This window comes from Acipenser ruthenus, chromosome 27 (assembly GCF_902713425.1).
Source record: "Acipenser ruthenus chromosome 27, fAciRut3.2 maternal haplotype, whole genome shotgun sequence".
Lineage (NCBI taxonomy): Eukaryota > Metazoa > Chordata > Actinopteri > Acipenseriformes > Acipenseridae > Acipenser > Acipenser ruthenus.
The window spans coordinates 26508588-26533209 of record NC_081215.1 but is presented as its reverse complement, the minus strand read 5'-3'; the positions used below and the strand labels follow the sequence as shown (position 1 = coordinate 26533209).

At 42.5% G+C, this 24622-nt stretch overlaps 1 protein-coding gene across 1 annotated transcript; it reads left to right on the top strand.

Annotated features, from left to right (window-relative positions):
• The first annotated feature begins 1161 nt into the window (after positions 1-1161).
• On the top strand, positions 1162-23949 carry LOC117432078 (CD81 antigen-like). Its single transcript, XM_034053526.3, has 8 exons — positions 1162-1379; positions 8329-8443; positions 16128-16225; positions 16999-17073; positions 17627-17764; positions 18051-18149; positions 18879-18962; positions 19247-23949. Exons 1-8 carry the CDS (start codon positions 1314-1316, stop codon positions 19307-19309), a joined length of 738 nt encoding a protein of 245 aa, XP_033909417.1. The 5' UTR covers positions 1162-1313; the 3' UTR covers positions 19310-23949.
• The last annotated feature ends 673 nt before the right edge of the window (positions 23950-24622 follow it).

The window sequence follows — 24622 nt, the reverse complement described above, 5'->3', positions numbered from 1 at the left end:
ATCCTGGATCAACACATGTAAGAACTGCATTTATTTTACAGTATGTGGAATAAACAGATTCAATCTCCAGCATGTTACAACATCGAGAGGCTTGGATGAGGGTACCATAGACAGGTACTTATTAAATATCTTAAGAACGTATCTCACTGTTTTGTGGGGACTGAGCACAAACTAAATAACAATATAAGGTCACCCCAGCTTACCCCCAGCTGATTAAAGGTAGTCACTGCAGGATCTTGTTTGCATTGAGCACCATGACAAATGACATCAATCTGAGTGCGTCAGGGACCTGGGATCACAATGACCTCATCCTCAACACAACTGAGCTTGTTCTCCCAAACATGCAACGTACAGTACAGTTGCTGTCTGAATCATGGAATATCAAGCCTTTTTCTAATGGGGATGCTTTTTATTATAGAGCAGATGATGACACGACAGTTATACAGCAGGCAGACAGACAGACAGAGGGGCAGGCAGACAGACAGAGGGGCAGGCAGACAGACAGAGGGGCAGGCAGACAGACAGGGGCAGACAGACAGACAGACAGAGGGGCAGGCAGACAGACAGGCGGTAGGCAGACAGACAGAGGGGCAGGCAGACAGACAGACGGGCAGGCAGACAGACAGACAGACGGGCAGACAGACAGACAGACAGAGGCGGTAGGCAGACAGACAGAGGGGCAGACAGACAGACAGAGGGGCAGACAGACAGACAGACAGAGGAGCAGACAGACAGAGGGGCAGGCAGACAGACAGACAGACAGAGGGGCAGGCAGACAGACAGACAGACAGACAGGGGCAGACAGAGGGGCAGACAGACAGAGGGACGGAGAGACAGACAGAGGGGCAGGCAGACAGACAGAGGGGCAGGCAGACAGACAGACAGACAGAGGGACAGGCAGACATTCTACTTTATTTTTTAATAGGGTTCCTCATTTTTACATGTGGATGCCTGCATTTCCCGTAAAGCATGTGCCTTGCAGGCGCAGGGGAGGGGGTTTCCTAGATTAAGAAATCCTGTAAATGTCATCAGTACTTTTGAGAGAGAGAGAGAGAGAGAGAGAGAGAGAGAGAGAGAGAGAGAGAGAGAGAGAGAGAGAGAGAGAGAGAGAGAGAGAGAGAGAGAGAGAGAGAGATATATTTGGGTGTTGCTTGTTTTTCTCTGTGTCGCACTCTCTACCGCTTCCCTCTGCTCTCAGTTCTTGTTGCGTCTTGCACCGACTGGTCGCGAGTGTATCTCTTCCCTGGCCTTAGAAGGAGCACTTAATTTATATATTTTCTTCGCAAGCATAAAATAAACGAAACGAATAGAAAATGGGAGTGGAAGGCTGCACCAAATGTATCAAATACCTGCTTTTCGTCTTTAATTTCATTTTCTGGGTGAGTTTTTTTTTCTTAATTTTTTTTTTTTTTTTTTTCATGTACCAGCCTTTTGCTTTGGGGGAGTGGAAAAAAGAGATATTATTCTTGGACTGGTTTATATAGTTCGAGGTGCAAGTCGATATATATGTGTGTGTGTGTGTGTGTGTGTGTATATATATATATATATATATAATGTGCTGCGCTGTTATTGGAGCGATTTATGAAAATGTGATGGAAAACATAACGGAAACTTAATCTGCGTTGGCTGCGCAGTGTTGACAAAAACGAGAAGATTAAGATATGAGCGAGCGGATAGCTCATTTTTTTCTCGGTAAACTGCGTTTGTTTTGCATTTGCAGATAATTCATTTGCAGTTCTGCCTGCTTCAAGCTTTAGTGGTGTCTGTGAAATAGGAAAAGAAGCGTTTTGTTTATTTCGAGGCGACGCACTGTGCCCTTGTCGCACGCACGCCTGTTTTGCTGTTTTTCGTGTTAATTTAGTGAAACGGTTACGCGACGCTGTTTTTATTTATTTTGTTTTAGTAATTTCAATGCAGCGTCCCATGGTTTGAAACGACGACGGGATTTATAACCACTGCGCTGTGAAATAAATGAATGTCACTCTCTTAAACCACGTGAGTTTATATAATGGGCCATGTTCGCGAAAGTATATATATATTAGTTTGTTTGTATGATAAAGCAGGGCTGGTGGGGGTGTCAGTATTTATTTAAATAAAGGGTTACAGGAACCCTCTCAGCTCGTTCATGATGTGTCGCTGGAAAATCTTTTTTAATTCCTCTGGTAGTTTTTTGGTATTGTCTTAGGGGTGGGGGTTCATGTGCTTTATCTGGATTGTGTGTGTGTATGTGTGTGTGTGTGTGTGTGTGTGTGTCAGTGTGTGTGTGTGTGTGTGTGTGTGTGTGTGTGTGTGTTTAATTACAGCAGAACCACTTTGATTAATTGGTCTGTCACTGGGCCGGGACAAAAAAATAAATTGGAAACCCATGTGGTACTGTATGCACTGTAGCTAACACGCACGTGTAAATGGAAAGTGCCTCAAATGAACAATTTAAATGTTAGAAACGGGGACGCCTCTAATCTATAAAATATGCAGCTCTGTCGTGCGAGTCGGTTTGAGCCAAAATCAGACGCATAGTCACTTGGGGTGGGTAGGCGCCTCCGTAGCCTGCGTAAATGCTTTTTTATTTATTAATAGGAATTGTATCCAAAGTGAGGACTGCAGACTTTGGTTTAGGTGCATGAGTGCCAGCTCCATTTCTAATAAAGTGGGTCCTCATGTATCTTGAATCACATCTAGAAAAGCCTGGATTTTCTTGTGTAAACGGACTGCTTGCAAAGTTAAACTTTTTTGTTGCTGTTAACAAGGATGAAGAAAAAAAACGTGTATACTTTAGTTTTTCACCATCTGCCTGTTGGAAGCTCTGTCATTGTGTTCTGCAAAACTTACTTACAGAGATAATGTTGCAAAATATGGCATGTAGCTGTGTAAACAGTGGTGTTTGGATTGGAAGCACACCACCCACTGAGAAAGGATCACATCCAAGGCAATGCCTGCCTGCTGTTCTGAACAAAACAAAAATTATTCCTGTTGTGTTCCTCCTACCGGAAAAAAGGTGAGTTATAAAAGTGACTCAAATATTATTTGAACTTGAGTCTTTCCTAAACGTCCTGATAAATCGTTTGGAAACATGACTCTCAAGCTATAAGAGAAAGGGTTTATTTGTTGTTTTTTGGCATTGTTATAGTGCTGGACAGACTGTACTGCTGCACTGATTCCCAACAGCTCCCATGCTCAGGTTTTCAGAATTCATTTCAAAGTCACTAAGTGGTTTCCCTGATAGCTGTATGAATTGAGACAAAGGCCCTCTTTGTGTGTGTCAGTTCCATGGGAACTTTAACTGGCCCTTGTGTCTCCAGCAACTTTCCAACTTTGCACAGCACTGAGAAGTGCCCCAGGGTCACACGGACACACACAGACACACACACTGGCTGATCTCTCAGCGCCAGGCTCTAGTTTCTTACCGGATATCCTGGGCTTGGTCCTCCATTCTACTCAATAGAAGACCGTACAGCCTCTGGGCCCCTCTGCTCTAAGTATTAGACATCATACTCATTCCCAGCTCTGCACCAAAAGGGCACTCTTTTGACAAGGATCGGGTAGATAATTAACTTTAGGGGCGCATTCGCTTGTAAAGGAGCTTGGCAACCAATGCAGGAAAGAAAGAAAGAAAAGTGATAAGGAAAGACTGATTTATTCTTCTGGGGGATATGAGTTAAGTATGGCTCCTCCCCAAACGCTTCCCTTTCAGTAAACACAGCAAACATGATAGTCATTGCAGCTCATGAGGGATCGGGGGAGGGGGTCAGAGTCCTGTTAAACACATGCTATTTGAATGTATCCAGGGCAACACGGGCACTTGAGAACAGAGCCCTAGCATCCGCTATTGAGAGCCTCAGAGCAGGCATCTCTAATTAGCATCCTGGTGACGACACAGGGCCCCAGTATCAGTGATTCTCTCGTCAGCCCTCAAGGGCAATCCCAGTGCATGTCTTTATTCCAATAAGGTTGTAAATAATTGTATTGGTCCTTTGAGGGACATGCTAAATGGCTTGGGATGAAGAGACCTGGACTAGAAATTAGGACCACTGACCTCTACTGGTTGAGTACTTCCCACTAACCCCACAACACTCCTTACTGGTGACCTCAAGTATCCATTACAGGTTATCCATTCTAGCACTGCTTGCTCAGGCAAACCCCTACCTAGGTTTGCAGCTCTGACTATATGAGGTGGTATGGCTTGACCCTGGGATATCCCACATTGGCAAAGCCAGCACATGCCTCCTAAATATCTGAGGGCGTTGACGGCCAGGGGCCTGCAACTGCCAATGGTCCCATCCAGGGTCTGCTTGGGAAGTCCCATGATGGGGACAGGGATCCAATTAATAAAATAAAAAAGGATACTGATAAATGTGCAGTAAATAACTGTGACTCCAGCTTTGAGCTGTGTTCTGCTAATTCATCTTTTGAGGCCAAAGACATGTTCGAAGTGAGATGTCCAATTCTGTCTTTTACAGTGGCATGTGTGTTTTTGGAATGTGATCCCAGACAGAATGTCTATGATCCTGAGCTGCGCACTGTAATTCTAAATATAAAATCCTGAAACTGTATAGCAGTCACACACGTTGGGGATATTTATACACACACTCGTGTAATATATATATATATATATATATATATCTATCTATCCAGAGGATGGGCTAGGTGCAGGCTGACCCATCTGAAATTGCACTGTTATACTTACTGTAAGTGTTATTTTTACTTAAAATAGGTTCTGTCATGGGGTCTGCGTAAAAAAACTGAAAAGCTCCAGTGTGAGGCAGCCGTGAACTATTCTTATCTCAACACCCTGATTTGATGTTGGTTATTTAAGAATTGTGTGTGTGTGTGTGTGTGTGGATGTGTGTGGATGTGTGTGTGTGTGTGTGTGGATGTGTGTGTGTGTGTGTGTGTGTGTGTGTGTGTGTGTGTGTGTGTTTGTGTGTGTGTGTGGATGTGTGTGTGCGTGCTTGCATGTGGGACTGCTGTGCATTCTGGGTGCCATGCATATGCAGTAGAAAGGCTACGCAGCGGTTAGATCTCCAGTGCCCTAGTGTTTAGCTGAGAGCAGTGATTGGGAACTGGTGAGGCTGCATTATTATTATTATTGTTTTTCAGTTTCACTTGGAAGTGCTCAATTTTAATAGTCAGCCAGTGTGGTGTTGGGTGCCGTTCAGTTGGGAAACAGACCTTAACAAGTTACATCTAGACTTTGCAGACCATTTTTGTGTTTTATGCACCATCATCACATTTGAGCCAGAGTGCCCTTATCAGTAACAGCATATTTGCATGGCTGTTATCTTTCAAAGACATATTCTGCACCGCGTGCAATCTCAAGGCCACATAGACAGCACAGCATCTTGGTTTTTAATTGATTGAGCTTCAGTGGGCGTCTTTGGATTTTTCTTTTAAAGGTCTTGACATGTCTGGGTTTGCTGGGGTAAGTGTTATTTTTCAATGGATAATAAGAGATTTCAAATAAAAGATGATCTGTTAGCAGTGCTGCGGTTAATGGGGTGGGTACTGACTCATTTTGGAGTTCACGGATGATATCATGTGGTGGAAATACTGAATAAGTGGGGTGTAGCCCCAAATACTGAATAAGTGGGGTATAGCTGTTTTTACAAAGCTGGAAGAGAGTACGGAATGCCTTGGTCTATCTGTACTGTATCTGTATTCTATTACCCTTTATTAAAGGCTGAGACATTTCCACCTGCGTGTATGGCTGCGATTATTTTCTTTTATCCTTCATCCTCCCAATAATGTGGCTCAGTCGCAAGAACGAGAGCTATGAAAAAAAAAAATACATCTGTTCACTACAAAGGAAGTTGTAGCACCTCAATATTATACTCCTGGTTCTCCCAGCTGCTGTAGGAGTCCCAAGCTGGCTGTACTGAACACAATCTGTGACACCAGCGTGTGCTTTGGGGCTCCCCGGTAGTGACATGATGCAGTAACATTCTGCTTGAGTATGGGCTGGATGCTAGCTGCAGGAAGGAACTGTTGCCTAACTAGGGTCTTGACTCATAAGTGGGTATCAAAAACAAAGTGTTTGTCAGTGCTGTAGTGTGTTAGGAAGGCTCCACCAGCTTCTGTCTCCATGCTGTAGCTAAGGGGCGTCTCCCTTCAGCAGCAACAATATTTATCTCGTTGCTTAGTAACTGACTACCTCACGCTGGAATGGCCTAAGTAGACCAATTTGCAGTCGCACACAAGGATAGAATGAGTAAGAGGAAAGTTAGCAATGCTGAGGGAACTCTTGGTCTCTTTGGTCTTTTGTATAAATGGCAAATACAATTCTACACCCACCCCTCCCCCATCCTTCCTTCCACTCACTTACTCACTCACATACACACTACGATAGTTTTGCATTCTTTCACACAGAAGATCTGATGAAACTTTCTGTAACGTTTCTGTGTGTTTTCCTCAGTGCGAATGGGGTGATTGTGGTCCAGTGGTTAAAGAAAAGGGCTTGTAACCAGGGGTCCCTGATTCTAATCCAGGCTGACTAACTGTGTGACCCTGAGCAAGTCACTTCACCTCCTTGTCCTCCGTCTTTCGGGTGAGACGTTGTTGTAAGAGACTCTGCAGCTGAAGCATAGTTCACACACCCTAGTCTCTGTAAGTTGCCTTGGATAAAGGCGTCTGCAATCTGTTACATGCAAACCTTGTAAGCTGTTTTCTGTGGCTTCAGCCTGGGTCTTCTTTATTCCCTTGTCAGCCTCCACTGCAGCTTGTTGAGTTGTGTTGAAGGGTTGAGTGCTTTGTGAAGTAAAGCCAAGCATCCTGCCTACTGTCTCCAGGTTTATTGGTGCTAGTTGAGTAACATCTGAGGGATTGATCACTTCACCTCCCTCCAGTACTGTTAGAATATCTAAACAGCCTTTAAAACAAAGGTCATTTTAAGATGCTAAGTGGGGGGAGGCTGCAGGCCTTGGTTCGAATCTTAACCACCAGAGCAGAGCTGGGAGGGAGAAGTGAATCATCCAGTGCCATTGTCTGTACCTCGACTTTCATAAAACAAAAACAACTGCCAACTAGGCCTGCCGGTCCATTCTTATTTTTCCTAAGAGGCTCTGAAAACACAGGATGTCGGTTAGCAGCGAGTGTACAATGACTTCGGAAGGTTTTACATGCAGGGACACTGGTGTTCTGTTAGAACTACAAAGAAACCCACAGACAGCTCCTTAAGCCCACGCTGCTATATCACTGTCCGTGCCCCCCCCCCCCCCCCCCCATTTGTTGCTGTGGATTGTTAAACCTAAAGGATTACAGCAGCAATCCCGTGCACAAACAGACACAACATAAAGGGATGCCTGCTGTGGAACCCTGTCAAAATCACTGCCACTCCAAGGCCAGCTACTGAGATTGAACAACAGTCTATTACAGAACAATGCAGCTATTGTGTTGACGAGACGGACTTCAGCACTGTCTTGTGTTCTGTTTAGAACCCCAGAGCATTCCTAAAGAAAAAATAAAGCAAAAAAACAATACAGGCATGTACAGTAAACTGATATCATCTGATCCTAAATTCAGCGCCTGTCTGTTATATCCTGGCTGAGATGTTCAGGTTTTGAACCTTTTCGACATTGTGCCGTAATTAAGATGTCGGGGGGTTTTTGTGTTTTTTTTTTAAATCTTGAGATCTTGAAAGAAGTATAATAATAACTACTGGTGAATTTGATTATATATATATATATATATATATATATGCAAGCAGTGTAAGACTGCTGGCAGCCTCCAGCGCTATAGATCAGAGGTATCATACCACATTTCTGTTGTCTCGCTGTCTCTAAATAGAAACGTACAAAGTTATGCAGGGATATTTTTCAAGCTCTCTCTTTACACATCTGTGAATTTTACAAAACTGGAACCATTTGTAGGTTGTTCTATGTGGTATTTCTTACATTCACTCGTGTTGCAGGGGGGACAGGTTAACGGTTACACTTTGGTGTACCAGCTGCTCTGAGGGTAGTTTGGGAAGCCATTAGAGGCATTTTAAATTCTCGTAGAAACCTGTGCCGTTGAATTCGAGTTTATTTTAGTAGTTCTTAACCCAGCACTATTGAGTGTGTTTTAATCGTTATGGAGACTCCTGAGATTAAAATCCAAGCATACCAGTCGCCGTGATGTGAGGGCTGGAAGAGAAACGATGTGCAAAGTGAATTGCCAGAAGAGACAAGAATGCATGAGTTAAGAGCACTGAGATATTTCTTCACACCTATTGAGTAAGTTGCAGCAGCGTGCCATGATCAGCAGATCAGAATACTCAGTGTTGGGAGCTTGTGCAATTCCAATGAAATAACAAAAGTGTGGATACTGATCATTGTTTTTCTGGATGGTGTTTAGCTGGCTGGAGGAGTGATCCTTGGAGTGTCCCTGTGGCTCCGACATGACCCCCAGACAAGCGAGCTGATGGGATTACAGCTGGATGACAAGCAGGCCCCCAGCACCTTCTATATTGGTAAGGAGCATCCTCTACATGCATTGCCTTAGAAAAGTCTACCATAGTGAAAACATAGCAAAATGTAATGAAGCACAGTGAAAGCATGGCAAAGCATCAGTAAGAATTGTAAAGAATAGCAAGGTATGATAAAGCCTAGTAATAAGCATGGCAAACCAGGGTAAACTATAGTAAATGGATAGTATAACCATGTGCAAAACTGCAAAAATACCTTGCAAACAAATACCACAGTAAACTTTTCTAAGGGTTATTGTTCTGTGCAGAGAGGCAATCAAACCCTGTTCATGTTCAAAAACTTTTTATGCAAAACAAACACCAGGAGGTTTACTGCAGGTATTTTGATCCGCTGACTCAATTCTAACTGCTTGCAAGTGAAGGAAATTATCAGCATGCAAGCAAAGTCAGAGCAATGCAAATCCAATTGTAATATATATAGAGATATTATATATAGATGCATGCTTTATATCCTCATCTATGATGCAGGCAGCAGGTGGTTTGCAGGAGCAGCACCATGCTCTCTGCAATGTTGCACGGGATGTTGGAGATCTGCTGTTCAGTTTTGTGTTGCTATTTTTCTGATATTCTGCTACTGTTACTGTGCCCCACGCTCTGAAGTGTTGCTTGTAATTTTTAAAATACAGAAGCAGTAGGGAGGTCAAAAACCGTAATGGTTTTGCTACTATGTTTAACACAAGATCCCAGGTCAAAATCCCTTTAAAGGCTGGTGTTGACATGCCCGATGGCTGGGTTGAGCTGTTAGATTAGATACAGGGTCTGTGCTGGTCAATGTGTTGGTTCTGTTTGCTCATCCTTGAACTCTCTGTCAGAGCAGAGTATTGAAACCAGCTAGTTTTGTTTGTTTGTTTTTATTTGGTAAAAGTCATACATTGTTCATAAAAAGAAAACATAATATTGAATAAAATGTAGAAAGATCAAACCTACATAAAACAGATCAACAGTGAAACAATTCTTACACAGTCCAAAAATGTACATAAAAACCATAACAAATAAATAGATAGTATGTCGACCTAATACCCAGGATGACCCAAAAAGTCAAGAGATTGACTTATTTCCATTGGGGTCCTGTTAAAGCGAAAGGAACGGAAACCATATATTAAAGCAATGACTTATTAAAAGGGGAATGTTATAATATGGGTTGCATGAAGCATAGGAAACGGAAGTAAAGGTATGGTAAAGTCAGAGACGCACAGACTGTAAAAAGGGGCCAACGAGTAAGAAACCAGCTTTTCCTGAGTCTCTGCTCTCTCCCTCTCTTGCATTCTCATTTCAAATGCTTTTATTGCTTCTCCCTGCTTGGCCACGGTCTGCTAAGAAACAATTCACAGTAAACAAAACAGAAACTGGCCTGTTAAACCATGTAGAGCCAAAACAGAGACCATTATTCAATTTGGAATTTTCCAGAATTCAATTTTGGAATTTTGCAGAATTCAATTCAAACCACATGCTGGTGTTTTGAATGTGTTTTTTTTTAGGGTAAATAAAATTGTGGTTCGTAGTATAAACATTCTGTCCTTGACGTGTAGTCTGGTCCCTGCAGTTTGATAATAACCAAGGGTGTGTCATGTGATCGCCCAGGATTCCAGCTGCAGCAGAAGGCTACAGCTTCTGTGTTGCGATGATCTGTTCTGTCCCATTTATGGCGAGCTAGTGGTCGCTGGAGGAGTAGGAAGGAGGAAGGAGTGCTTATCTGTGACGCTGACATGGCTGAAGGAACAACACATCCTTCTGTGAAAATGACCTCCAGCCTTCCTGTTCAGGCACCATTTACGCAGTTCGGCATTTGTTTGCTTGTTTTTTGAGTCAATCCTTTTGGTTTTTGTTTCCCTTTTTAAACCTGCCGTCCTCTGACCGGTCGAGGAAGTTTGGCGTCACCCAATAACCTAAAACATCTAAGTAGTGCTGATGGAAGCAGGAAACAGGGATTTATAAAAATCAAGAGCCGGACTCGCTTTTTGTTTTTTGTTGCTTATTTTGGTTAACTTGCCATTCCAGCTGGGCCTGGTCATGCAGCGATGGAAACTGTGTCGTTTTCTTTCTATTCTGGAAAAAAAAAAAACGAGCAGTGGAAATTGTAGATGTGAGACCACCTCTGAGTGCGAGGAGGAGGAGGAGGAGGAGGAGGAGGAGGAGGGATGGAAATACCCATCTTCGTGAGCGGATGTGAGTTGCATCCCTTTGCAAATTACGCCCAGAGTGTGCTCTTAGGCTTTTTTAAGAAGTTGAAACAATACACTCAATACAAGGATGTGATGCACAAGCTTGTTTGTCAGGGGAATCAGTATGCAAGAGAAAAAATAAACTGGCTCATGTAATCATCCTGAAAAATGTCTGGCTGTATTTCCATGAGCATGATTCTCATTCATGTATAATCTGGTCAAAGGAGGGTGTACAGAAATGCAGCAGTTTAACATAAGTTGTGCATTAATCGATTGCGAATGCAACAGACTTCTTAATGGACTGAGGCACACAGACGGTTAATTACCCTGCTCCAGATTCCCGCCTCCCAAGCGAAGGGGCTGATCGAGGTCAATATGAAAGTGATACACAGACTACTCCACATAAGTGGCTTTTAAAAGAGCATCTCTGATTTTGAAAGACTGCGATATAAAACAGAATCCATTCCACCCACGACTTCCTCAGCGCATATATGAATGGATTTCCTCACTCGATTGTGTTACCAGTGTTCGTTAAACTCATTGCCCACTGGGACGCGAGGAGGTGAAGGCTTTAGGGAGACTGCAGGAGTGCTCTGAGCTGCTCATCATTCAGAGTTTACCTGCAGCCTGAGCTAGGGGCAGGTCCGTTTCAAATCGAGGGCTTTGGATTGTCAGTAATTTAATTCATTATTAAGTGTAACTAACTAGTAATAATAATAGCATAATAATAATGCTTTTAAAAATGGTTTTAACAACAAACAGCAAGCACTTAATACAAGGAGAGCACAAGGACTTGTTGGGTCAAGATCATTTTTGATTATAACCCAAATTAATTTAGTATCGGTTTTGCATTGACAAGTAACTGCCTGATCTATTGATTTGCCTGCATGTTGAGGTTCATTTGACTCTCAGACTCATTAGTTTAAACAGGCTGTGATGGGAAGCAGGTGCTTCTGTTCTGAACTCTTTGATAAAGTCAGCATTGCATGCATTGAGAGTTTTAGTCAAAGCTTTTGTTAGACATAGTTTCTAATAGTTTTGCTATGCAATCTACCACTGTGTGTTTGTTTTACAGTTCTGGGTGAAATGGTGAATAAAGGAATTGCTTACTCTGAGAATCAGAGATCTTGTGTTTTGGAGGCTATGGCCAGTGCAGAAAGGCACCACATTGATTTGTTGTTGAGGTGTTTCTGTGCTCACTCATGAAGCAGTGAGGGCTGTGGCATATCCCAGCTGTGTGCAAGTTTTGGCCAAAGGGTGAGGCCAGGAGCCTGGAAGTCTTGCTGAATAGTTTCTATCCGCAGTAACTTCCTTCCCAAACTGCTTCTGCTTCCCTTTCTTCATCCTGGGCCTCGCTTTTTAAACACATAATAGAACTCTGTGTCTCCATTCTTCCGAACACAGAAATAGACGGGCAGGTTTGTAGGCTTTCGCTCTTGTGTAAGACAGGGAGAAATGAGCAATTCAATGTATTACATTTAACTAGCAGGCTTTATTTCCCAGAGCTAGAATCTAAAACAATTGTGTGTTTCGCTGTCCAGGCGATTTGAAAACGAGCGTTTGGATTTGCCCGACAGCAACATAAATAACACAAAGACTCTCGGGGCGTGGTGACTGAACTGGACCTCCCCTCTCTGAGATTCACTCAGGGGTTTGAACTGAAGCCCAGCCACTCTGCCAGATTGAATTTGAAATTACAGGCTTGGCTTCATCCCTGTCTGGTTTTAGGATGTTATTCTCACAAAAAGGAAACCTTTACTCGAGTCCTATTGCGAGCTGAAGTGCAAAACATGCAGATTTATACTTTTAAAAAAAAATGTTAAAAGTGATTGCTCAAAATCCACCTACCCAGGTTTGAAAATCAAGCCCTATGTTTCTTAAATAGTTTCACCTTCTCTTGCCATCCCCCTTAGAAGAGGTAGCACACACTAACAAAGGCGTTGGCAGAAAGGTCAGCCACTTGTCTCCTGTATTATTGTTTTTAGGCAAAGGGGCTGCAGTTCATTGCACTGTTTGCAACACCGCCTGCGCAGAACATCTGTCTAGTAAACTGCAATCCAGACACTGACTCAGACTGAGCAAGAGGCTCGATGAATCAGGGACAGGAATGAGCCGCCTCACCTCTCCCCCTCCTGCTTGTGTTTGAATTCCCCCCTGAGCATGTGATTTATCCATTAGCACTGCGATGTGCATTGCATACCCATCTGTTTCTGTTTAAGGGGGCTGTGGTGGGGCTGCTGACACCAGCACCACATACCTCGCAGAGCATTTGTTGTAGAGAGGTGGGAGAGGGATGGTGGGGGTGTAAACCATTTCAGTATTTCCAAAGACAAAAAACACTGCGTGAAGTTGTAATGTCAAGTGCTACAAGTGTGTAGGTAGACTCTGGATACATATTTCTAATGATGCATGATTGGTAGGGGTTTTAAAATCTTTTTTTTCTTGTATATAATAATACCCATGCTATTTTGCTTATGTTTCACAGACTTTATTTTCCTGTGCAAAAGGGTCATTGTGGGTGCCATGTTTCTTTTGACACTTAAAGTCCTACAGGGAAGCAGATAAAACTAAGCTTTTTGTACTAAAAAGATAGAATACGTCCCAGAGACAGTAGACATGACATCATGCCCCACTCTTCAGCCCTGACCAATGGAACGGCAGCTGATTTGAACGTACGGGCTGGCCACGCCCCCGAGCCAATGAGAGAAGAGCCCTTCCTTAGTGCGACGCTTCAGTATGCTTCTCACGACAGATTAATAAATGTCACGCTGACGGATGGCGCTGTGCTGGAAAAAAGGGATCTGCCTCAAATTGGATTCATGGTTTCACTGCTGCAGAGACGCAATTAAGAAGATTGCAACGTGATTCGGTTAACGTCACGCGATGGATTTTTAAAGGAAGTCCATTCTCCCAGTTAATGGAATGAGATGCTTCGTCTGGGTTTGAGCCACAAAGTGAGAGAGAATATGCGGCTGGATTTGAATGCAGGATTTAAGAAGTCTGCACAGCTGTACAGCTACCATATCTCATTTTTCCTTTTTTTTATTTTTTATAAAGTATTCAAAAATACTAACGCTGAATAATTATTTTGAATATTAATATTACAACTTTGTAAAAATATTTATTGAAATGTAGGGAATGTAAAATGATGATTCAGCCCTTCTCCAGGGATCGGTTTTATTTAGTCCCAGGAGAATTCTAAGTTTCAAGGTGCGTGTGATCGGAACAGTAAACATTTCTGTTTTCTCCAAAGAGAGGAAAAGGAATTTCACTCACAGTTCAGAGTCGCTTCCTGGCTGGCTTTTGGGAATCTCCATGTGGGAGCCTGTGAGATCCTCTTTTAGCAGTGGCCGAAGGGCAGTCCACAGCGTTCCCAGAAGGGCATGGAGGGGAGTGCTGAGGCATTTCCTGTCCCGGGCTTTCCTGCCTTCCATTTAATCTCAAAAGCCCCCCATCCCCCTTCCTCGAAATGAGCCGACTGTCCCGAGTCAGGCAGCTGTTCCCATCCTGCTAGGCTTGCAGTCCTTACCGTCCCGATGGAAACCACCTTAAACTTTTTATACAAAGACTAAGAGGCTGATGTGATCACCCTATAGCCTTGCCAGAATAAACCACAGCTGATTTATCATAGAGCATTTTACAGCACTAGAGAATCGCCCTGAATTACCACCTATTTTATTTTATTAATTTGTAACTCTATGTATTATTATTACATGGCAGTATTAAGATCTGCCTCTGTTTAGATCAATAATATACACCCCGTGATGTGCTCCTTCCCATAGTGATGGTACAGTAAAGTGTATGTGGAAGGGGGTTAGCAAGCTTGAGATAAAAGGGTTCTCTCATCCTGTTGCCATTCCCAGTTCCCTAGATGGTGATGTGTCTAACTGGTTCCTCCATTGTGCCAGTTAGGGAGAGGGATCCTATTTCTAAACTCCCACCGACAGGCTGCTCGTCTGGGGAGGAACCTACTTCGCTGCCTGGCAACAATTTGTTGCATTAGTAAAACTGAATAAGAAAAACAAGAAACCTTCTGCCTGTCCACGGCGTCCTTGGGAACCGAGCTAGGGGAACGCAGTGTGCATCCTGCTTTGTGATGTGTATTTAATACCCTCCTGTGACCCTCCAGACATCTTCAGAGAGGGTAAAGAAACCCCAGTGTGCTGAGATTTCCCAGCTGCTTAGGAGTGTCTCGGGGAGCTCCAGCAGAGAGAGTGAAGAAGTCACATGACTGCAGAAAGACATCTATCCGCATGTTCTGTTTTCCCAGGACCCAGACCTCGTTTATATCCTCCTCTCGTTCTTTGTTTCCTTCTTTCAGTAGTCCCCCCTCTCTCTCTTTCCTTACCCCTTCCTCCCACTCTTCATTTATCACTCATTGACTCACCCCCCCCCCCCTCCCCCTCCTTGCTCTCTCCTTTCTTCACTCTCAGGTTTGTGCTGACTTTCCTGGCGCTGTGTTGCCATGCTTACTGTAGTGTGCTTGTCAAGAAAATAAATACAAACAAAACAAAAGGAAGGATTCATAAGGGCTACAAGGGGGAGAAGTTTTAATAGTGCTACTGACCCTTTAAAAAGCATCCTGTGCCTTTTGTAATCCCGCGCCCTAATAAGGAATATTGATTAAAGTCCTCAGAGTGGAATGCTTGCAGTGAAGGAATGTGGAAACAGAGCAGAACCTTGGCTTGTCTTCTTAACGATGACACGGCCCCCTACCACGCCCCCTTCCTCCTCCTCTCAGGATTGGCTCCCACCTCTCTGTGTCTCTGCTGCTGAAATGGAGGCTAGAGTTTGAGGAGCCTCAGAGCTTTGAACAGTTTTTACTGCAGCAAGGCCATTGCAAAACCAGAGCGCAATACAGCAAAGCATAGTGCAATCATAGCAGAGAAGTGTGCTGTGGGGGAGTGGTAAACTACAAAATTACTCTGCAGCTTTACTTGGTTAAACTCCAGTCTCAGAATGCTTTACACTAATGAAGGCACTGGCCAAACTGTTTCTCTGACCGCCCTAGTTTCTTGTTATTTTTTTCGGATTCTTTTTGAGTGGTTTTGTAGTTCTGGTTTCTTTATACAGCACAGCAGTGTGGAGTAGTGGCTAGGGCTCTGGACTCTTGACCGGAGGGTTGTGGGTTCAATCCCAGGTGGGGGACACTGCTGCTGTACCCTTGAGCAAGGTACTTTACCTAGATTGCTCCAGTAAAAACCCAACTGTATAAATGGGTAATTGTATGTAAAAATAATGTGTAAAAAATAATGTAATTGTATGTAAAAATAATGTGATATCTTGTAACAATGGTAAGTTGCCCTGGATAAGGACGTCTGCTAAGAAATAATTATTATTAATAATAATAATAATAATAATAATAATAATAATAATAATAATAATAATAATTTAAGTGCAGTATCTCTGACCCGTCTCAAAAGATTGAAAATAAGTAAATGAATGATGTAATAAAAATTTAAAAGCGCTCCTCAGTGACCACGATGAATTCTGTCTCTCCCCCCCAGGTGTGTATATTCTGATCACCGTGGGAGCTGTCATGATGTTCGTCGGGTTCCTTGGTTGCTATGGCGCCATCCAGGAGTCGCAGTGCCTGCTGGGAACGGTAAGAGGCCTTCACTGTGTAACAGACTTGAGTATAGTAGTCGATGGACATTAGGGCTGTGCTGATACTCGTTATCGACTTTAAGAAGTATTTATCGTTAGGTATTCAATAAAGCCATTCATTTCATGTGTTGATTACCAAACAATAAAAGCTGTCCTTCCCTCACCTTTACGATTGTGTACAGTCATTGGCGATTGGAAGCAAGTTTTCCTCTCATCCTGGGCGCTGACATTATTTCATTGCCAATTAACTGCTATTGATTGGTACTAGACTGCAAAGGTGAGGGAAAGTAAAGCTAAGTAAGACATAGTATTTCAAATGGTTAACACAACCTAGCAGCCTCGGATTTTCTTTCAAAACACAAACCCCAACAGCATTGTCTGTACTGGGTTCACTCACTGGCCAGCTCCAGGATCGGCTTTCACAATGTTAGTGTCTGCCCTTCCTTCCGTCCTTCATTCCTTCCTTCCTGCCCCTAAGGAAAGACATGTTTATCGACATTGTGAGAGTTGCAGTTGCAAACCACTTCAAACTGTCATCCACAGTGCCTCAGGGTGCGTCGTCTCAGAAGAAGAGGAAGAAGTTTTCAGTTTGATACCTAGAAACAACCCTGTCATGCTATGGTGTTGCTGTGTCATGTTGGAAATTGTCCCACAATGTTGTTTTTGTACATATATTCCTTTTTTTTACCTCACCTTATCTACAAACCAAGCTTTCTCCTACAGTGGTGTTCGTGGTGTTAATTAGTGCTGTCTGTTTCTTGTTGCTTGCAGTTCTTTGCCTGCCTGGTGCTCCTGTTTGCCTGTGAGGTGGCTGCTGGAATCTGGGGCTTCATCAATAAGGATCAGGTAATGTCTTTCTCTCCCAATAGCATGTGTGGCCCTGCAACAGACACCTGCATGCGCCGACAGTGCCCCCTGGTGGCCTGACAAGTGGAATTACAGCCTGACATTTCTCTCGTCTCCAAAGCTTTGAATCTTCAAGGGACACTTTGATAACCTAACATGTGTGTCCCACACAATACGATATGATTGCAGACATAGTTAGATTGCAGACATAGTTAATAAGCACGGTGTAATGAATCTTCTCCTAGTTAATAAGACCGACATCAGCATCTCCACTATAGACCTCGCTCTTTTAGTCGAACAGTATGATGTTTGTCTTTGAACCGATTGGTTTCGCGTCCAGCCCTTGCCTCTCCATCCAGTTCACAGGGCTGAGATGTCAATTAATTGCAGCGGGAATGCATGAACAGAAACAAATTGGTTTTGTACACAGTCTTTACCTCTAGATGAATGCATTCCAGGATGATGACGTGCTTGTGCACTGGTTTGTATTCACAGTGGTTGCAGGGTATATGTTCACATTGCTGACGTGCTTGTTTTTTTATTGCGTTTCCAGGTCACTCAGGAAATGAAGGACTTCTACGACAACGCTTATGCCTCGGCCACTTTGCCTTCATCGATTGGAGCCGCTATTTCAGGGAAAGACGAGAAAAGGGAGAAAGCAGAGGGTGTTCTGAAGGTCTTCCACAACACGGTAACTGAGATTCTGCACTGAACCATACCCTACAAAACGCAGTGCCACTCCTTCATAAGGCTGAACCTGTTACAGTGCAGCGTGGGTGTGGCTCCCATTCGCTCCATACCATTCCATCAGCACTTTCCATCTGGTTATTAGCCTGGACACAGACAGCCTGGTCTTGTAGCTCTGGCTCCCCGCGGTAGTGTTATAATGGGGAGCTGCTGTATATACAGATGAAGTCAATTGAGAAGACATGGTACATCCACCACTGTCTTAACTTGTATTCTGTTTTTTTTTTCAGTTGCAATGCTGTGGTACTAATAAACTCACACAAGGCTTAATGCTGACAAGAGGAGTGTGTCCCAAGATGGACTCATTGAAGGACCAGCTCACACAGGCCGTAAGTTTTCTACAACAGAGAGACATTTTCTCTTAATTCTAGTAACTTATTCTAATTCTGTTACCCGCAAAAGTCAAGTCTAAATGTAACTGTTATTCATGCTGCAGCCCTTCAGATGCTTTTCTGATGCCTCAATATAAAGTAAGAAGCCTTTCTTGGTGTTTTTCCTCCCCACAGTGATGATAAAGTGACTCAATTTTCTCTGTGCTGAGCTTCAGGGCTGGCGTGAAATGCCACTGCTCTGATTACAGACAAATCTAACTTGACAGTCCTCAAAACAGGAAGCAGCAGTTTGTAGCCAGAACAAAGGATTTCAAAAAAAACATTCAGTGAAGAAATATTGATTTTAGAATGTATCAAATTACTTAAATACAGCTCGTGTTCTGATTCGGTCACAGAAAACTTTCTTTGGTATTAATGGGTTTAAGAGTCATGCTGAAGACCAGCTGAAAACATAACTTAAAGCTTAAAAACTCACTGAAATAAAAGCAAAAAAAAAAAGTCATTAAACAATGTTTTTTCCCAGATTAAAGAAATCTTTTATGCTGTTAGTTTTGTTGCATTTTAACAGTAAAGTCTTCCGAAGATGAATATTTACCAGGCATTCCTTTTGAAACCCATTAGCAGGGCTGAATGTCAGCTGTGCATCTAAAGAGTTGTATTCGGTGCCAGTTAACACACCAATAAGAGGTGGCTGATGTTGTTTGTATTTCTGTCTTCATTGCGCAGAGCTGTCACTACCGTATTGATGAACTCTTCACCACTAAGCTCTACCTAATCGGGATCGCTGCGTTGGTTGTGGCAGTTATCATGGTAAGTATGCATGCTGATAAGTAAACTTGCATAAGGGTGCTGATGACAGGGCAGTACAGGGCTGGAAAGAACACTCCTATTGCATAGCTGTGTCACTCATTCCTGGTTTACTATGAGCTTGATTAGCAACAGTGTATAGACAACAAGCTCAGGTGTGTCTTATTAAACTCGTAGTAAAGCAAGGGATGGATCAAACTGCTATGCAATGGGAGTCTTCTTTCCATCCCTGCCCTACTGCTTTTCTACTAAAGCTGTGCTCACTGTCTCTGTTTTTCTGCTTTCAGATCTTTGAAATGATTTTCAGCATGATCCTGTGCTGTGGAATCCGGAACAGCTCTGTCTACTAAACCTGAAGAAGACGTACAGCTGTCCTTCCTTTATATGCCATAGAATGACCTAAGAAAAGTGTTTGTTTTCTTTTATTTTGGATCACAGTTAGCCGCTTGCGCTTAGTTTTCAGTCTTACTAATTCAACAAGTAAAAATCCCAGTTGCAAAGCATTGTGCATTTGTAGCCTTTCTCGTGTTATCAGCTGGGTATTGCTCAACGCAGGAGTCCCAAGAAACCCGCAGTATGACCTTTTTTTATTATATTTCTTTATAGTTTGGTATTTTTTTTTAAATCTGTAATTACATGTTTAGGGTTTTAAAAGCAGTTTGATTTGGGGGTTTAAAATTCAGCACAGGGATAGGTAACCCACACTGAACCCATGCTGTATATCATGGTACATTAATCACATTTCGAAACCCGCATTAGAAGTATCGGTTTGTAGGACGTACTGCCTGGTCAGCTGGGGACTTGGTGAAGTATCCCCATGTCCATTAGGAATGAGGAAACTGATTTTCCCCCTCGCTGAAGTTGATCCACGCTGAGCTGATGTCATGCTGCCCTGCTTTTTGGTTCTGGCCTGACTCTTGTCTCATGCATTCAATAGTTCTGTATTAAATCTAATCTATAGAGCCACAGTAGCAGCAATACAGTCGCTGTTGATGGAAGACCTTAAAGAAATTGAGTAAGGCATGTGGGATTCAAGCGAGCAGCATGTGTGTGTGTGTGTGTCTGAAGGAGACAGGGATGTACAGTCAGGCAAGCTTTTAGGGTCACCTGGGGTTTCTGAGGATCCTGCGCCAACAAAACATAGGCTGGTAAAAAATCTGCTGTGTCAAACTGTGCAAGCCTTTGTAATTGAAGCATAGCAAATGGATAGCATTGCTCCCAAAAAAAAAGACTGCTTGCAACAGTCATGCTGCCTAGTGTATCCGTGTGCAATGGGTAGAGCCTTTGTGTTTTTTTTTTTGTTTTTTTTTATATATACATATTGTACAGTATCAAAAACAGACAGCAGCAGTGTTGTTTTGAACCCCTAGGCAGTGCTATAATACTAGATCACTTTTATACAGAAGCGCACCCTGGTGGATTGGGACGACATTGCAGCCTTTTGTTGTGTGTGTTTATCTGATAGACAGGGAAAAAAAGGAAAAAAAAAATAATTGTACCTAAATCAGTTCGTCGTGTGGTTCTTACATTCATTGATGGCAAGCCTGGCTCGTTAACACTTAGAATCTATGCATATTCAAAACTGTAACATATACAGCTATATAACATTGTCATGTAAAAAATGGAAGCTGTTTTGTTTTTTGTAGTAGTAGTATTTTTTTTCTGGTACTGTGTTATTAAAAGAAAATAAAGAAAGAGCATGGATTTTAGTCCGGTTGGGTTGGGTTTGAATAGCTGTTCAAATTCCCTTTATTCTCCCTGTGACTAGACTGTGGATGTACCAATGCTTGACCCCCATCTGCACTGCAGCCCTGAACTCTAACCACTACTCGCACTCTGCACTGTATGAAAAGACTGGCTTCCCACTTCAGCTTGATTATCGGAGTATGCCCAAGACAGCGTTGCAACTACCTAATTCCTAGTCTACAGAAAGCATCCCTTTTCTACCATAGCCCTCTCTAGTTAAAGGTCATTGTCTGGGTTTTACCTTTTCCTAATTCTTTGTACGGTTTCCACTCTCACATAGCGATTCAGCATGTGCTTTAAAACATGAATGTAAAAAAAAAAACTACAGAGATCTTCAGAACAAACCCAATCTGCCGTCTAAAAACGAAGCTCCTGAATTTTATTATTTTTGTTTGTTGGTTTTTGTTTATTTTCCACATATTTAGGATTAAATGTATTTTACAAATAATGCATGCCAGTGATGGGCTATTTTTTCAGTTGTGTTCTATGTCCTTATTAATACGTTGCATTAAGAATGCAGGGGTTCTTGATAACATGTTTCATTGATTAGTGCCGAATTCAAGCTGTTTCTGCAGCTTGTTCTACTGCCTTTTTGATAGTTCTAGACACGCGTTTAAATCTTTGTAAAACTCTCAATTTATAATGGATAGAGGTGCTAGAGTAAAACACCTGTTCATTTTATAAAACTAGAACCAAACACTTAAGAAATATATGTCCAGTTATTTTAATGTGGCTTGTTTTTTTCATTTTGAAACATTAACATTTTTGGTTTTCTTTCCGAAAAGAACGGAGGAGGAAACGTGTGAAAATATGACCCCAAGTGAAAACAGCCCTGAACAAAACGGTGTCCTTAAAATGTTGTGAACAGGGCGGACTGGTCAAAGCCTTGATTTACACACACGGGTGAATGCAAATAACCTGTTATTTTGCTTCTGTAAGCAAGCCAATTTAAAAACCCATCTGGTTACACATGACTGTGTGAACAACTTCTTGTGTGCTGTCTTTGTTGCAAACACCCCGTGCTGGAGGTGATAAGTTAATGTAGAAAACGAGTAAGACAGTTTGTTCTAACTATTTCAAAACAACTGGACTATATTTAAACGAAAAACAAACAAATATATTCTGTATATGTTTGATATGTTTCATATATTTAAAATATAAGTGTGTATTGTAAAGCTATATATTTTAAATGTATAGTGTAATTTTTGAATATATCATTAGTTGATTTTTGTTTTTTACTTCATATGAAATTATCATTTTAAACATTTTAGTTCATATGCAATTTCGTTAACGTAAAATACACTTTTCAGAGACCTGACCTCCGTTGGGTGCAGATATCTTTGCAAGCGACTTGAGACCCAGCATTGTGAGAGTAATCGGTCTCCGTACTGCAGTAGATTAGGAGGGAGCTGATCTGTCACCGCAACCAACTACAGCATGTGTTAGGGGGTTCAGATTTTAAGAAATCATCAACGTTTCTGTAGTTATTTTTATAAAAATGAATCTGTATAATTTTTTCCCCAGAATAAAGTCCATTGCATTGGGCATCCCTTCCACCTTCCATCATTTACCTTGCCTAACCCATAAACAATGTTTGCATGGAGATTACACCCTGCGTACACTGACCGCATTTCCATTTGCTTTGAAAAGAGTTGAGACCAAGCGAAACCTAGCCAGGACTGTCTCGTGTGATCAGAACAGAGGCAGAACTAATGCTTTTGATTTGTATCACTGGGATTCTAATTAACTAGAAGCCAGATAATAGTGATTGCTGCAGCACACCCAGTTCAAACAATGCAGAGATGTCAAACCCCCCTTGCAGAAACAAGCTTGGTGCTCTTGGGAATGTGCGCTGGCGCAGAGCCACTGATCACAGGTGAAGAGCCTTTTTTTTCCTCCAACCTGGCTCCCTGGTTGTTTTTTGGTTAGGGAGGAATCCCCCTTTTATATGAAGTTATAACCAGTATGCTAACTAGAGTGACCATTGAGGAATTAGGGTTAGGGTTACTGCTGTTGTATAGGGTTGAGTTACTAACCATTGATTCAACTACATGAACCCAAAATACGGTTTAAGGCATTATTTTGGAAAGTCCGTGCATGATGACTGAAAGTACCTTGCAGTCCAAGCGATAGTGACATCCCCTCAAGTGTAGCACCTAAGAATGTTGTTCAGACAGACAGATGGTCCAGCTCCAAACACGCAGTGAGGAATACGTGAAACAGTTATTGTAGTCAGTACTGTGCCAGACTGCGATGTGGAGATCTGAGGGAGATACAGTGTGTAAATGAGGCATTGTTTTTATCAGCCTATTACAGTCTCAAATGTAACGCTTGTCGATCTGCATCGTTTTAGACGATCGTTTTTATTTGTGTTGCTCGTGATTGGATAGTTTTAGCACCAGTGGATTTTTATCATGTGTAACAGAGTGCAACTCTTTCGTGACTTGCCTGCGTGTCCGATTTGAGTTGACATGACAAAATCTGAAACTGCTCGCCCAAAAACAGTGCCTAAGGACGTTGATCATTTCCCCGTGTTAACAGTTGAAACAGTGCCTTTCTTTTTAAAGTGCATGTTAAATTCAGAATGTGTCTCGGTCTAGGGGAGATGGACTGGATAAGGGAGCGTTGGGGAGGATCTGGGATGAGACAGACCCACACCGGGGGAACCCATAGCAACACTCAAATAGGAATCTGAAACATACACACTTTGCCAGCCCTTGAACAGTCAGCCCTGGTACGCTCCAATTAAAACCTGATCTTAATAAACACAGGTCATGCCATTCATCTATTGACTGATATGCTCTGTGCAGCAGCTGGACCAGCCTACCTGTTTCTTTAACAAGTACAGCACCAGATAACATTACAAAAAAATGGCGAACGGTACAGCAGCAGAATGGTTTATTAATCCAAATAACCTTCAAATGCACTCCTGCCAACGCCAACGTCCATTCAAAAGGGATTTGATTTTAAACCCGTTCAAATATTGGACCTAAAATGGTACATCCCCTCCCGAAGGTAGACCAACATTTGTCCAGTCTATCTCTCTGACTGGCCCCTCTGTCCTGGATTGCCCAGGATCCCTCTCTCCTGTCAGGGGCTCATCACATGACAGTCACGCAGTATCATTCCTGTATAGAGCATGTGCCTGCTGTTGGTGATTGAATATTGTACACATTTGTATACAGTGGTGCTTTACTTCTTCAGTATGTAATAAAATAATAAAGAATAAATAACACTTGTCAAAGAGCTGTCATGTATGTATCTTTGGATCGGAATGAAAATCAGTACAGTTTCACTGTTGTTATATTTGTTATTATAATCTGTAGTCATGCCGACCCCTGTAAAGCCCAGAGAGGTCTGGTAAAGCATATTAAAATCATGGCAACTATGCTAAATGCGTAGTATAACCATGGAAATAGAATGGGGGGGGGGGGGGCTAAATTACTGTGCAAATTTACTGTGGAAAACTTTTATAAGGGAAATCCCTGTACAGCTTTTAAAAAATACTAAAAATAATTATAAAAACAATAATTGTGATAGATATCGGCTGCTTTTTGGCATGCAAATATGAAATAATTGGTGCGCAGAAAATAAATCTCAGATTTGACCATCTTAGCAATTACAACATTTGGGCACTCAGTGGCGCTGTGTGCTGCGAGTCACTCGCAGAAGCACCTCTTGCTGTGTGTTGATTCCTCTCTTCCCAGTCTGCACGCAGTGAATTATAAACTCCGCCCCCCGCATAGTAACTGAGCTGCTTGGAGTGTCAGGATCAATGCTAGGTGTGGGAGGAGGGCAGTGCAGGCTTTGAAAAGGTTTGTATAAACTCTGTACTGTGGGAATCTGGTGAGAGAGGCGAGAGAATGAGCTGTCAATCTGTCTACTACAGAGGAATTAAAGGGGCTGTTACCAAGGCT

Bases quoted from the DNA above. Each gene is read 5' to 3' on its own strand.
- LOC117432078 (XM_034053526.3), top strand. From the start codon at position 1,314: ATGGGAGTGGAAGGCTGCACCAAATGTATCAAATACCTGCTTTTCGTC. The intron at 1,380-8,328 runs GTGAGTTTTTTT...GATGGTGTTTAG, and splicing joins TCTTTAATTTCATTTTCTGG to CTGGCTGGAGGAGTGATCCT. The intron at 18,150-18,878 runs GTAAGTTTTCTA...TTCATTGCGCAG, and splicing joins AGGACCAGCTCACACAGGCC to AGCTGTCACTACCGTATTGA.